The sequence below is a fragment of the Melospiza melodia genome, unplaced genomic scaffold, assembly GCF_035770615.1.
Source record: "Melospiza melodia melodia isolate bMelMel2 unplaced genomic scaffold, bMelMel2.pri scaffold_184, whole genome shotgun sequence".
NCBI classification, from domain to species: Eukaryota; Metazoa; Chordata; class Aves; order Passeriformes; family Passerellidae; genus Melospiza; species Melospiza melodia.
Window position 1 is genome coordinate 113,567 of NW_026948527.1, and position 14,596 is coordinate 128,162.

Consider the following 14,596-nt stretch of genomic DNA (forward strand, 5'->3'; position numbering starts at 1 on the left):
TAAATTTCTAATCAGCAGTGGGTGCACAGTGAGGCCACGCCCCCATGTGTGACATCACACAGGAAGCCCTGCTTCTTTATCGCTATGACGTCACTTCCGGGTCATCCGCTTGGTCGCTGTGATGGGAAAGCCCCGCCCCCTTTTGCCATGGAGGTGTGGCCTAAGTGACCCCACCCTTCACGTGGGTGGGGCTTCATCATGGCCAATGGGAGGGTGGCATCATTATGCCCCGCCCCTTTCCCCAGGAGTGACGCCTCAAAGCCGCTAAAGCTCCGCCTCCCCAGGTGAAGCCACGCCCATATTTGGTTGACCACGCCCCATGGGGTGGCACCATAGGCAAATTAGGCACACCCTGTAGTGACCTTGCCCCACTCAGGCCACGCCTCCTTGTTAAGCCCCATCCCCCACATCTGGGGGTTCATTTTGGGGCAAATTCTCCCCTTTTTGGGTCCTTCATTCCCCTTTTCCCCAAGAGGGCGGAGCTTCAGGAAGGGGCGTGTCCTTCCATTTTTGTGGGCGGGGCCTCCCCAATTTTGGTCTTCCGCCCCTCCCCCACCCCCTCACACCTTGTAATAGGCGGGGGGCGGGGCCGCGGGGGGGAGGGGCAGCTCGCGCAGGGGGTGGGCGGGGCCTGTCCCGTGTGGGCGTGGCCTGGCGGGCCCCGCCCCTCCCCGCGGGGTTTTCGGGGCTCTCCGGGGGCGGCGCCGCCACCAGAGCGCCCCCCCCGCCCCCCCCAGCAGCGCCAGCAGCGCGGCCCCGCCCCCCGCCGCCCCCAGCACCGCCCCCTCCCGCGCGGGGGGCGGGCCCGGCCCGGGCGGGCTCGTCTGATTGGCTGGACCTGAAAAAAGGGAGGAGTCAGGGCGGGGCTTTATGTGAGCAAAGCCCCGCCCCCTGCTCCGCCCCCTCACACCTTTACCTGTGTCCGGGTCCGGCGGAGGCTCCGCCCCGGGGCCTGTGGGGGATGGGAGGGAGGGTGAGAGGGGGGCGTGGTTTAGGGGGAGGGGCGGGGCGGGGAGGGGGCGGGGCCACACTCACGCTGTCCCACGCGCAGGGTGACGCGCATGGCCCGCGTCAGGCACGCCCCGCCCTGGCCGTTCTCCAGCCCCTCGGGGGTCCCGTCCGATGTGGCTGAAAAGGGGGAGGGGGTTGGTGCCGTCATCGGTGATGTCATCACACGCTTCACAAAACCTCACTCCATGGTCATGCCCCTCCCTTGATGTCATCGCCCGCTCTGGTGACGTCACACCCTGTGATATCATCACCCACCCAGTGACATCAGAGCATCACACATTAATGACATCACAGTATCGATGATGACATCATAATGACATCACTCCTGCCCTACCACTCGTACTTCCCCACGGGACCATGCCATTGACGTCATTCCCCTCTGATGACATCACCAAGTCGCTGATGACATCACACCATGATGACATCACCAGGACCTCCCCAATAGCAAAAGAGCCCCAAGACCCTTCCCAAAGCCCCCCCTACAGCTGCCCCCTCCCTGATGATGATGACATCACCACTCCTCCCTATGACATCACCACCCTGATGACATCACCAGCACACCCTAAACACAACCCAACCCCTCCTCCAACACCTCCCTCCCCTCCACCTGTTCTCCAATGACATCACCCACATTTACAATGACATCACAACCCCCTGTCAATGACATCACCCCTCTGATGATGACATCACCACCCCAATGACATCACCAGCACACACCCTAAATAGAACCCAACCCCTCCCCTCCACCTGTTCCCCAATGACATCACCAACCCGTGGATGACATCACCACCCCCCCCCACGATGCCACCACCCCCGGTGATGACGTCACGGCTCACTGATGATGTAATAGTCGTGCTGCGGCGGAACTCGTGTCCCCAGAGGTTGGGGCTGAACTCCTGGAATTTGATGGTGAAGCGCACGTCGCGCTGGGGGCGGTCGCAGGTGAGCAGCAGCGTGGGGGCGGGGCCGGGGGGGGCGGGGCCGGGCGGCGCCTGCACCTGGCAGCGCCGCGCCTGCGCCCCCCCCACCAGGTACAGCTTGTAGTACTCGTAGCCCGCCCCCCCGGGCACACCAGGTCCAGGCGGTCACCGATCTGCGGGTACAGCACGTAGCCACCGTCGTCCTGGAACCTGCGGGGACATGGGGACACTGTGTGTGACACTGTGACACTGCGTGTGACACTGTGACAGTGTGCAATATCCTGTGTGTGACACTGTGCGTGTGACACTGTGTGTGTGACATCCTGTGTGTGTGACACTGTGTGTGTGACACTGCCTCCCCCGGGCACACCCGGTCACCGATCTGCGGGTACAGCACGTAGCCACCGTCGTCCTGGAACCTGCGGGGACAGTGTGACAATGTGTGACATTGTGTGTGACAATGTGTGACAATGTGTGACATTGTGTATGTGTGGTACTGTCTGTGTGTGACACTGTGCGTGTGACACTGCCCCCCCCAGGTACACCAAGTACAGGCGGTCACCGATCTGCGGGTACAGCACGTAGCCACCGTCGTCCTGGAACCTGCGGGACATGGGGACACTGCGTGTGACACTGTGACACTGCTGTGTGACACTGTGACATTCTGTGTGTGACACTGTGTGTGACATCCTGTGTGTGTGACACTGCCCCCCCCGGGCACACCAGGTCAGCGATCTGCAGGTACAGCACGTACCCACCGTCGTCCTGGAACCTGTGGGGACAGTGTGACAATGTGTGACAATGGTGTGACAATGTGTGACATTGTGCAATATCCTGTGTGTGACACTGTGTGTGCGACACTGTGTGTGACATTGTGTGTGACACTGTGTGTGTGTGACACTGTGTGTGTGACACTGTGTGACATTGTGTGTGACACTGTGTGTGACACTCTGTGTGTGACATCCTGTGTGTGTGTGACACTGTGTGTGTGTGACACTGTGTGACACTGTGTGTGTGACACTGTGTGTGTGTGACACTGTGTGCGTGACACCATCATGGTCAGGGTGACACAGCAGAGGTGACACCAGGTGACACACTGCATGTGTGACACAGTGACAGGTGTGACACTGCCACCATGACAGGTGTGACACTGCAGGGATGGGTGACACTGCCACCATGGCAGTGACACCATGGGAATGACACACTGACAGATGTGATTCTGCCACTGTGACATTGAGATGGTGAAGGTGACACGGTGACAAACGTGACACTGCCACCGTGACAGTGACACTGTGAGGGTGACACTGTGTGACACCACAGGAGGGTGACACTCCCGTCAGGCGCCCCCGCAGCACTGGGGGGGGGGTTGGGCAGCCATTGTTGTCACCATGGCAACGGCACCGCTGCCCCTCCCCCACCTGCTCTGTGGGGGGCCGGGGGGGGGAGGGGACACAGCAGGGGGGACCCGGGGCCGGGGGCACCCGAGGGGGACAGAGGGGGGGATGGGGATGTCACCGCGTCACTGTCACCATGTCACTGTCACTGTGGGACTGTCACCGTGCGGCTGTGACCGTGTGGCTGTGACTGTGTCACACATACAGAGTAGCACCTGGTGTCACCCCCCTGTGACAATGTCACCTCTCTGTGCTGGTGTCACACCTGCTCAGTGTGACAGGTGCGGTGACACCTGCGCTGGCACACATCGTCATGGTGACGGCCACGGTGTCACGGTGCCACTCACATTGTCACACTCAGGGTGTCACACTCAGCTAGAGCACCAGTGTCACTCACGGTGTCACACAGATGATGTCACCCGCAGCCTGTTGCGTCCCCCTCGGTGTCACCCACACAGTGTCACCCCCCATGTCCCCATCCCCGTCTCTCAGGGTCACCTGGAGGGGGTGACAAGACCCCCAACCCTTCAGACCCCCCTCAAAGACCCTCAGGACCCCCTCCCCTTTTCCTCCTGACTTTTTCAGACCCCCAAGCCCCCTCAAGACCCCCCCAAATCCGCTCAAGCCCCCCCCCGGCCTCCCCTGATCCCCCCTCAGACCCCCCAATACCTCCAGACCCCCCCAGACCCCCCAAAACACCCAATCCCCACAGGTTCTTCAGACCCCCCATTCTTCTTCAGACACCCCAGACCCTCAAGATCCCCAATCCTCTCAGAGTCCTGGTACCCCAAGACCCCCTCGGTGCCCCCAAATCCCCAATTCTCTCAGACCTCCCCAAGATCCTAAAGACTCCCCAGACCCCCCAGTCCCCTCAGAGCCCAGGTCCCTCAATCCCCCTCCCGGTACCCCCAAACCCCTCAATCCCCCCCGTGCTCCTCAACCCCTCCGACCCTCAAATCCCCCAATTTCCTCAGACCTCCCCAATATCCTAAAGACCCCCGAAACCCCCCCAATCCCTCAATCCCTCCGTCGCCCCCCGCCCGCCCGTCCGCGCTCCCCCGCTCTCACCGCCGGTTCCCGGTGTGCCACACCACCGGCTCCAGGCTGAGCCCCGCGGCCCCCGCGCCCAGCACGGCCACGAGCAGCGCGGCCGCGCGCCCCGCCATCGCCCCCCGCCCCCGGCGGCCGCGACCCCCGCGGGACCCCCCGGGAGCCGCCGCCGGACTCGAACCCGGGACCCCCCGGAGCCGCCCCCGGACTCGAACCCGGGACCCCGCGGGGCCGCCCCGGCTGCGACCGCGCCGGGGGAGGAGCGGGGCTTCGGAGGGGCGTGGTTTGGAAAAGGGGACGGGCCTCGCGGGTGGGCGTGGCTGCGTAGTGAAGAGGTGGGGATGGCTGGGGTTGATAAAGGGGCGTGGTCACGGATGGGTGTGGTCGTTGTTTGGGAGACTTGGGGCGTGGCATGAAAAGGTGGGCGTGGTTTGAATATTTAAAAGGCGTGGATTGGGATGGGATGTGGATTTGGGGGCGTGGTTAACACAATTAGCATGGCCAGGCACTTAAAATGGGGCGTGGTCTTTTTTGAAGGGGTGTGGCCAAAAGTTAATGTGGCCACACCCACAGATCTGACCATGCTGTGGGCGTGGCCTCAAGGCAGGGGCGTGGCCAGCAGTGCCACACAGATTTCCATGGCAACACCACAACCGCACCGTTGCCATGGTGACAGTGAAGCTGCTTAGGAACAGGCTCCACCCCTTTGTGTGGGGGGGTCTCTTAAAGGGGCAACGCCAGAATTGCAGGGTGGGGACCACCGTGGGGGTGGGGAAGATTTTGGGTCACCTGGGGGAGTTTGGGGAGCAGGGGCGGGGCAGGTCTGGCCACGCCCCCACCTGTGACAGCCACAGGGGTGACAGAGGGTGACAGTCACAACGGCTTTAGTACAACCGAGGCCTGGGGGGGACATTTGGGGTCACCAGGGTCTGTCACCCTCCAGGGGTCTCAAGGGTGACAGTTCTGGTCCCCAAAGGTGACAGTCACTGTCCCTGGGGTGGGTGACAATCTCCAGTCCAAGTGTCCCCAAGGAGGTGACAGTCAGTGGTCACAGTGTCCCAGGGAGGTGACAGTCTCCAGTCCCACTGTCCCCAGGGAGGTGACACTCAGTGTCCCCCAGGGAGGTGACAATCTCAGGCCCCAATGTCCCCAGGGGGGTGACAATGGCTGGTCCAGGTGTCCCCAAGGAGGTCAAATGTCACCAAGGAGGTGACATTGGACGTTCTCGGGGAGGTGACAATGACCTCCCGGTGTCCCCAGAGAGGTGACAATCGGTGTGCCCAGGAGTGTGACAATCGCCAGTCACGCTGTCCCCGCTGAGGCGACAATCGCCAGTCCCAGTGTCCCCAGGGAGGTGACAATCGCCAGTGCCGGTGTCCCCAGGGAGGTGACACTCGGTGGATCCAGGGATGTGACAATCTCCAGTCCCCGTGTCCCCAGAGAGGTGACAATCGGTGTCCCCAGGTAGGTGAGAATGGTCGGTCCCGCTGTCCCCAGGGGTGTCCCCGTTGGTGTCCCCGTGTCCCCACCACCAGAGCTGCAGCCGGATGTCCCCGCCCGGCGCCGGTGTCCCCTCGCTGTCCCCGTCGCTGTCACCGCCACTGTCCCACGGCGCCGGGAACAGGCGCTGGCCCGAGGCCGTGGCCAGGAGCGGCAGCGCGGGGTGCAGGCTGGGAATGGGGGGAAAACGGGAGATTTGGGGGATTTGGAAAATCTGGGGAAAATTCGAGGGTTTGGGTGGCAATTGGGGGGATTTGGGGGAATTCGGGGTGAAAATTTGGGGAGATTCAGGGTGGAAATTTTGGGGAAATTTGCAGGAATTCGGGGAAATTTCAGTGGAATTTGGGGGATTTAGAGTGGAAATTTGGGGAGATTTGGGGTGGAAATCTGGGGGATTTGGGGTGGAGATTTGGGGGGAAATTTGACAGAGTTTGGGGTGGAAATTTAGGGGGGTCTGAAGTGGAAATTCAAAGGTTTGGGGGATTTGTGGCGGAAATTTGGGGGTTTTGGGGTGGAAATTTGGGGGTCTGGGGATGATCTAAAGTATTTTTGGGGGATCCCCAAATTTTATTTGGGTGGGTCCCAACGTTTTTTTGGGAGAGGTCCCCAATGGTTTTTTTGGGGGGGTCCCAAATGTTTTGGGGGTATCCCAAGTTTTTCAGGGGATCTCCAGGTCTTTTTACGGGAGATTCCCAATGTTTTTATGGGGCAAACCCCAAATTTTTTTGGGGGTAAAACCCCCGGTTTTTGGGGTTACCTGGTGCCGTTGACGCAGTCGCGGAGGGCGCGGAACCGGAGCAGGGGGGGCAGCTCGGGGGGGTCCCCGCGGCCGGGGGGAGGGGCCAGCGTGTCCAGACGGTGACAAAGCCATCGGTGTCACCGCTGACCAGGAACCGCCCCGAGCTGGGGGGACAGGGGGCAGTGAGAGACCCCGACCCCCTGAAAACACCCCGAAAACGGGGGGGACCAAAAATCCCCTCGGAGCCACGGCCAAAATCTGATCCGGGGGGGCTGCACCCCCAAACATGTGACCCAGGTGTCCAGGACCACCCAAAATCCACCCAAAAAGTGACCCAGGTGTCCAGGACCACCCAGATCCTCTCAAAAGATGCCCCAGGTGTTCAGAACCCCCTAAATCCCCCCAAAAGTTTCCCCACGTGTCCCCAAAGGTTCCCCAGGTGTCCCCAATGTCCCCAAAGGTGCCCCAGGTGTCCCCAAAGGTGCCCCAGGTGTCCCCAGGTGTCCCCAGAGGTGCCCCATTTTTGGGGGTCGGGGTCACTCACGGGTCGAGGTCAAAGGTCACGCGCTGGTTGGTGGCCACGCGCCGCGGCAGCGCCAGGAGGGGGCGCTCGGGGACACGAAGGTCCCAGCACAGGATGTGGTGGTCCTGGGGGGAGGGGCCAGACCGGGACACGCCCATCAGGCCCGGAGCCACGCCCCCTTAATGAGCAAAACACCTCACAGCCCCTAAGCCGCGCCCACAAAGCTCCACCCACCATACTGGGAGATGTCAATCAGACACCAAGCCACACCCATAAAGCCACGCCCAGTTTAAGTGAGGCCACGCCCCCAGCAATGAGGCCGCACCCCCACTCCCAAAGTCCCGCCTACCACAAGGCCACACCCTCATAACAACCCACAGGCCACACCCACCCCATGCAACACTCAAACACCACACCCAGAATGGGCCACGCCCACCTGATGTCCCACCCACTTTAGGCCGCGCCCACTTTTGGCCACGCCCACCTTCCTCCGCCGGCGTACAGGTGCGTCCCGCAGGGGCTGAAGCGCAGGTGAGTGGGCGCGGCCGGGAGGCGGGGCCAGAGCGCCACGGCCCCGCCCCCTTCCAGCGGGTACAGCCCCAGGCTCCGCCCATAGGAGCCGCAGGCGAACAGCGATTGGCTGGGCTGAAGGCCAGGCAGCCAATCAGGCCTCGCTGGCCATGGCCACCCTCTGGGAAGGGGTGGAGATAAAGGTTAGGCCACGCCCTTTAGTAAGGCCACACCCCCTTGGACGCCAATCATCCAAGCCCCACCCTCCTTGGGCCATGCCCATCAAAGCCGCACCCTCTTATGCTCCACCCATTTACGTTTTGCCATGCCACTCCCCTTTAAGCTCCACCCCTTTTTACCCTGCCCCAGGCCCCCACCCCTTTAGACCCCGCCCTTTTCTATTAGACCACGCCCCTTTTGGCCCCACCCATTTTAACCCTTGAGTTTCCCACGCAAACCCCATTTTAACCCCAAATAAAGGGTGGGAACCACACCAGCCCCACCGGGGACCTCACTCCTTTAGGCCACGCCCCACTCCTTTAGACCACGCCCCTTTTTTCACCCACCCCACCCCTTTTAACCCCATTTTAACCTGACTTTCCCATTTTAACCCCAAATAAAGGCTGGGAACCACCCCTGCTCCACCCCAGCCCCTCCCATAGACCCCACCCCATCAGGCCACGCCCGTTTTATTTAGACCACGCCCCTTTTAACCCCCGAGTTTCCCACGCAAACCCCATTTTAACCCCAAAGAAAGGGCAGGAACCGCGCGTACCCCGCCCCAGCCCTCCCACAGACCCCACCCCATTGAGCCCCGCCCCCCAGGCCCCGCCCCTCACGGTGCAGGCTGCGCTGAGCCCCGCCCCGGCCCGGGCGCTCGGTCGGGAACTCGCGCACGGCGCCGTCGAAGCCCCCGAGGAGCCGCGAGCCGTCCGGGGAGAACGCCAGCGAGTGGGGGGCCACGGGCTCGTCCTGGGACAGCCCGGAAATGAGCACCCCAAAAACCGCCTGACAGCACCCCAAAAACCACCCGAGAGCACCCCAAAACCACCTGAGAGCACCCCAAAACTGCCCAGGGACACCCCAAAACCAGCCAGGATATCCCCAGGGGCCACGGGCTCGTCCTGGGACAGCCCGGAAATGAGCACCCCAAAAACCGCCTGACAGCACCCCAAAAACCGCCTGAGAGCACCCCAAAACTGCCCAGCGACACCCCAAAAACCGCCTGAGAGCACCCCAAAATTGCCCAGGGACATCCCAAAACTGCCTGAGACACCCCAGGGGCCACGGGCTCGTCCTGGGACAGCCCGGAAATGAGCACCCAAAAACCGCCTGACAGCACCCCAAAAACCACCCGAGAGCACCCCAAAAACCACCTGACAGCACCCCAAAACTGCCCAGGGACACCCCAAAACTGCCTGGGACACCCCAGGGGCCACGGGCTCGTCCTGGGACAGCCCGGAAATGAGCACCCAAAAACCGCCTGACAGCACCCCAAAAACCACCCGAGAGCACCCCAAAACTGCCAGCGACACCCCAAAAACCGCCTGAGAGCACCCAAAACTGCCCAGGGACATCCCAAAACTGCCTGAGACACCCCAGGGGCCACGGGCTCGTCCTGGACAGCCCGGAAATGAGCACCCCAAAAACCACCCGAGAGCACCCCAAAAACCACCCGAGAGCACCCCAAAAACCACCCGAGAGCACCCCAAAAACCACCTGAGAGCACCCAAAAACCACCTGAGAGCACCCCAAAACTGCCCAGGGACACCCCAAAACTGCCTGGGACACCCCTGGGGGCACCCCAAAAATGAGCACCCCAAAACTGCCTGGGACAGGTGAGGGGGCCCAAAAACCCTACAGGGAATGGGGAGACCCCAAAACCCACCCAGGGACATCCCAGGGGTCCCCAAATCCTCCCAGTTCCCCCCAGTCCCTCCAGTATGACCCCAGTCCCCCCCAGCTCCCCCAGTTTGTCCCACTCCCTCCCAGTTTGTCCCAGTCCCTCCCAGTTTCTCCCAGTTTGATCCCAGTCCCCCCCAGTTTGATCCCAGTCCCCCCCCAGTCCCTCCCAGTTTGTCCCAGTTCCTCCCCAGTCCCCCCAGTGCCCACCAGGTGGTTGTGGGCCCGGAACGATCCCCTCAGGCTCCCATCGAAGGCGTCCCACAGGTGCACGGGGCTGTCCCGGCTGCTGGCGGCCACCCTGCCCAGTACGGACCAGTATGAACCAGTATGGAGCGGTACGGACCAGTATAAACCAGTAGGGACTGGTATAGACCAGTACAAACCAGTATGGAGCGGTACGGACCAGTATAAACCAGTAGGGACTGGTATAGACCAGTATAAACCAGTATGGAGCGGTACAGACCAATACAGAGGGGTATAGACCAGTATGAACCAGTATGGACTGGTATAAACCAGTGTGGTTCAGTATAAACCAGGATGGACCACTGTGGACCGGTACAGACCAGTAAGGACCAGTATGGACTGATATGGACCAATACGGACCAGTAGAGACCGATACAGACCAGTACGGACCAGTATAAACCAGTACACACCAGTATGAACCAGTATAGACCAGTACAGACCAGTAATGACCTCCCAGGAATTGCCCCTGCTCCCAGAACACCCTCCCAGTTCATCCCAGTAACAACCAGTGCCATCCTAGGTCCCTCCCAGTTTATCCCAGTCCCTCCCAGTGCTCCCAGTCCATTCCATTCCATTCCCAGTATTTCCCAGTCCCCCCCAGTATATCCCAGTCCCTCCCATTCCATTCCCAGTTTATCCCAGTCCCTCCCAGTACCCCCAGTGTATCCCAGTCCCTCCCAGTGCTCCCAGTCCATTCCCAGTATATCCCAGTCCCTCCCAGTCCATCCCAGTCCCCCCCAGTATATCCCAGTCCATCCCAGTCCATTCCCAGTCCATCCCAGTCCCTCCCAGTCCATTCCCAGTCCATCCCAGTCCATCCCAGTCCCTCCCAGTATATCCCAGTCCATCCCAGTCCCCCCCAGTATATCCCAGTCCATCCCAGTCCATTCCCATTCCATTCCCAGTCCATCCCAGTCCATTCCCAGTATATCCCAGTCTATCCCAGTCCATCCCAGTCCCTCCCAGTATATCCCAGTCCATCCCAGTCCATTCCAGTCCCTCCCAGTCTCTCCCAGTGCTCACAGGCAGCTGGGGGGGTCGCTGGAGTCCATCAGGGGGTACCAGGTGAAGTCGTAGATGGTGTCACCTTCGGCCACCTGCACGGCCGGGAGCTGCCCAGGGACCACAGTGACAGTGAGTGACCACTGAGTGACCACAGTGACCACAGTGACCAGTGAGTGACCACAGTGACCACTGAGTGACCACAGTGACCACTGAGTGACCAGTGAGTGACCAACAGTGACTACAGTGACCAGTGAGTGACCACAGTGACCAGTGAGTGACCACTGAGTGACCACAGTGACCACAGTGACAGTGAGTGACCACTGAGTGACCACAGTGACCAGTGAGTGACCAATGAGTGACCAAAGTGACCAGTGAGTGACCACAGTGACCAGTGAGTGACCAGTGAGTGACCAGTGAGTGACCACTGAGTGACCACAGTGACCACAGTGACAGTGAGTGACCACAGTGACAGTGAGTGACCACTGAGTGACCACAGTGACAGTGAGTGACCACAGTGACAGTGAGTGACCACTGAGTGACCACAGTGACCACAGTGACCAGTGAGTGACCACAGCGACCACTGAGTGACCACTGAGTGACCACTGAGTGACCAACAGTGACTACAGTGACAGTGAGTGACCACTGAGTGACCACAGTGACCACAGTGACCACTGAGTGACCACAGTGACCACTGAGTGACCACTGAGTGACCACAGTGACCACAGTGACCACTGAGTGACCAGTGAGTGACCAACAGTGACTACAGTGACCAGTGAGTGACCAATGAGTGACCACAGTGACCACTGAGTGACCAGTGAGTGACCAGTGAGTGACCACTGAGTGACCACTGAGTGACCAATGAGTGACCACAGTGACCAGTGAGTGACCAGTGAGTGACCACTGAGTGACCAATGAGTGACCAGTGAGTGACCACAGTGACCAATAAGTGACCCTGAGTGACCCCTGAGTGACCAATGAGTGACCATGAGTGACCACTGAGTGACCACTGACCGAACAGAGTGACCATGGGTGACCACTGACCAGTGAGTGCCCACTGAGTAATCAATGAGTGACCCCTGGACCCCCAAATTCCCCCCAGGACCCCCCCAAGTGACCCCAAATTCCCCCAAAATGACCCCAAACCCCGCAAATCCCCTCCAAGACCCCCCCAAGTGACCCCAAACCCCCCAGGACACCCCAAGTGACCCCAACCCACCCCCAAAATGACGAAAAATCCCCCCAAAGTGACCCCAAACCCCCCCCAGAACGCCCCAAACTGACCCAAACCCCCCCAAAATGGCCCCAAACCCCCCCAAACTGACCCAAACCCCCCCAAAATGACCCCAACCCCCCCCCCCAGAGTGACCCCCACCCCCCCACCCACCATTTGGGGGAGGGGCGCCCCTGGGGGGGGTCCCGGGGGCAGGGGGAGGTCGAAGATCCTCAGGGCGTTGTCGTTGCTGCAGGTGAGGACACAGGAACCGTCGGGGGCCCTGGGGGGGACCCCAAAAATGTCACCCCAAAAATTAACCCGGGGCTTGGGGACCCCAAAAATGTCACCCCAAAATGAACCCAGGGGTTGGGGACCCCAAAAATGTCACCTCAAAAATGAACCCGGGGCTTGGGGACCCCAAAAATGTCACCCCAAAATAAACCCAGGGGTTGGGGACCCCCAAATGTCACCCCAGATTTTTGGGCGGGTTTCGGGGTGATTTTTGGGGGGTTTAGGGGTGATTTACAGAGGGTTTAGGGGAGGGTTTTTTTGGTGATTTTTAGGGGTTTTGGGGAGATTTTGGGGATGACTTAGGGAGGTTTTTGGGTTGATGTTTTGGGTTGATTTTTGGGGTGATTTAGGAAGGCTTTGGGGTGATTTATGGAGGGTTTTGGGGTGATTTTGGGGGAGGGTGCTTTGGGGTGATTTTTGGGCGGATTTTTAGAGGGGGGTTTTGGGGTAATTCAGGGAGGTTTTTGGGCTGATTTTTGGGGTCTCTCACCATTTGCAGCCTCGCAGGTAATTCTCGGGGCGCTTCGCGAATTCCTCCCGAGCCCCCCAAACCGGGTGGGGGGGGCGGCCGAAATCGAACTGGGGGAAACTGGGGAGAGCCGGAGGAGGGGGGGGTCAGAGAACCCCAAAACCCCTCAGGGAGCCCCAAAAATCCCTCAGGGAACCCCAAAAATCCCTCAGGGAGCCCCAAAACCCCCTCAGGGACCACCCAAACCCGTCAGGGAGCCCCAAAACGCCTCTGGGATCCCCAAAACCCCTCAGGGAGCTCCCAAACCCCTCAGGGACCCCCCAAAACCCCTCAGGGACCCCCAAAACCCCTCAGGGATCCCCCAAACCAATCAGGGAACCTCCAAAACCCTTCAGGGACACCCAAAATCCCTCAGAGACCCCCCCCAAACCCCTCAGGGCACCCAAAATTTCACCCAAAACTCACTCGAGCTCCTCCTCCTCCTCCTCGGGCTCCGCCGCGGCCGCGTCCTGAGGGGTCCCGGGGGGTTCGGGAACCCCCAGAGGGGCTGCGGGGGGAGGGGAGAGGTCAGAGCGCCGCCCCCACCCTCAAAAAACCCAAAATCCCCCCGAAAAAAACCCCCAAAAAACCCAAAAATCCCCAAATTCTCCCGCCCCCCTCACGCGCACCGTCCTCCATGGGCGCCGCCATGACTGCGAGAGGCCACGCCCCCTTGTGGCCACGCCTCTTAACGGCACGCTGTTTTGGCCACGCCTCTATCGCCATATTTGGAGTGCAGCGGGTCTGGATTGGCTCCTCCCCCTGTGGGCGGGGTTTCGGCTTTTCCCGCCAAAAAGGGGATTTGGGGACCACAAAATGGCGCCCCAAGAAGGTCCAGAGGGACCTGCGACCCTAAAAATGACCCAAAAAGGGTCCAGAGGGACCTGGGACACCCCAAAATGGCACCTCAGGGTTTGGGGACCCCAAAATGGCGCCTGAGGGTTTGGGGACCCCAAAATGACGCCTGAAGGTTTGAGGGGGTTCCCAAAATGGCACCCAAGGGTTTGGGGTGTCCCTAAGGGAGGTCCTGGAGTGGGTGGGGAGCAACCAAGAGGTGACACAACCACGGCCACCATGAAACAGCCATGGCCACCACCACCAAACCATGGCCACCATGAAACAGCCACGGCAACCATGACCCAACCATCATCACCATGACCCAACCATGGCCACCACCACCCAACCATGGCAACCACCACCCAACCATGGCCACCATGACAGAACCATGGCCACCATGACACAACCATGGCCGCCATGACCCAATCATGGCCACCACGATGTTCTTCCGTGCCCACCCTGATGTTCCTCCACATCCTCAAGCTCTCCAGGGCCACCACAGCTGTCCAGCTGTGCCCAGCTGTCCCCAAACGAGTTTTGGGGTGTCCCCCCTCCACCAAAAGCAGCCACAGATGAAAATCAGTAAAACTTTTATTAACTTCCCCCAAAAAACCAGAAATTCCCCAAAATTCATTTCCCCCCCACCCCCAACAACCCCAAAAGTGAAAACAGCGAAACAAAGGGGGGTGGGGGAGGGGCAAAGAACGCCCCCCCCCCAAACCCCAAAACCGCCACCAACAAGCGCCCCTCCCCCACCCCCCTCCCCCTCCTCATTAACGAACCCCATAAATTACAACCCCCCAAAAAAACCCCAAAAGGGGGGAGGGGCTCCCACGTCTGCCCCTCCCCCGCCCCAACTGGAGGGGTCACCCCTAAACTGGGGGGGATGGGGGGGCACCCTCGGATTGGGGGTCACCCCAAATTGTTTGGGGATCAACCCCCCAATT

General features: G+C 60.5%; 2 protein-coding genes across 2 annotated transcripts; both read right to left on the reverse strand.

Annotated features, from left to right (window-relative positions):
- Window positions 1–560: 560 nt before the first annotated feature.
- LOC134433518 (ephrin-B3-like) lies at window positions 561–4,491 on the reverse strand. The gene is given in 7 exon segments (XM_063182352.1): window positions 561–838; window positions 917–952; window positions 1,036–1,128; window positions 1,848–1,871; window positions 1,874–2,065; window positions 2,068–2,141; window positions 4,394–4,491. Coding segments are annotated over 7 exon segments (795 nt in total).
- A 751-nt stretch (window positions 4,492–5,242) lies between these two features.
- Window positions 5,243–13,468, reverse strand: LOC134433520 (telomerase Cajal body protein 1-like). The gene is made up of 12 exons (XM_063182353.1): window positions 13,442–13,468; window positions 13,239–13,320; window positions 12,795–12,893; window positions 12,185–12,293; window positions 10,819–10,907; window positions 9,760–9,850; window positions 8,487–8,619; window positions 7,622–7,811; window positions 7,372–7,375; window positions 7,159–7,262; window positions 6,633–6,746; window positions 5,243–6,045 (listed from the first exon to the last, which is right to left on the reverse strand). Exons 1-12 carry the CDS (start codon window positions 13,461–13,463, stop codon window positions 5,574–5,576), a joined length of 1,509 nt encoding a protein of 502 aa, XP_063038423.1. The 5' UTR covers window positions 13,464–13,468; the 3' UTR covers window positions 5,243–5,573.
- Between the last annotated feature and the right edge of the window lie 1,128 nt (window positions 13,469–14,596).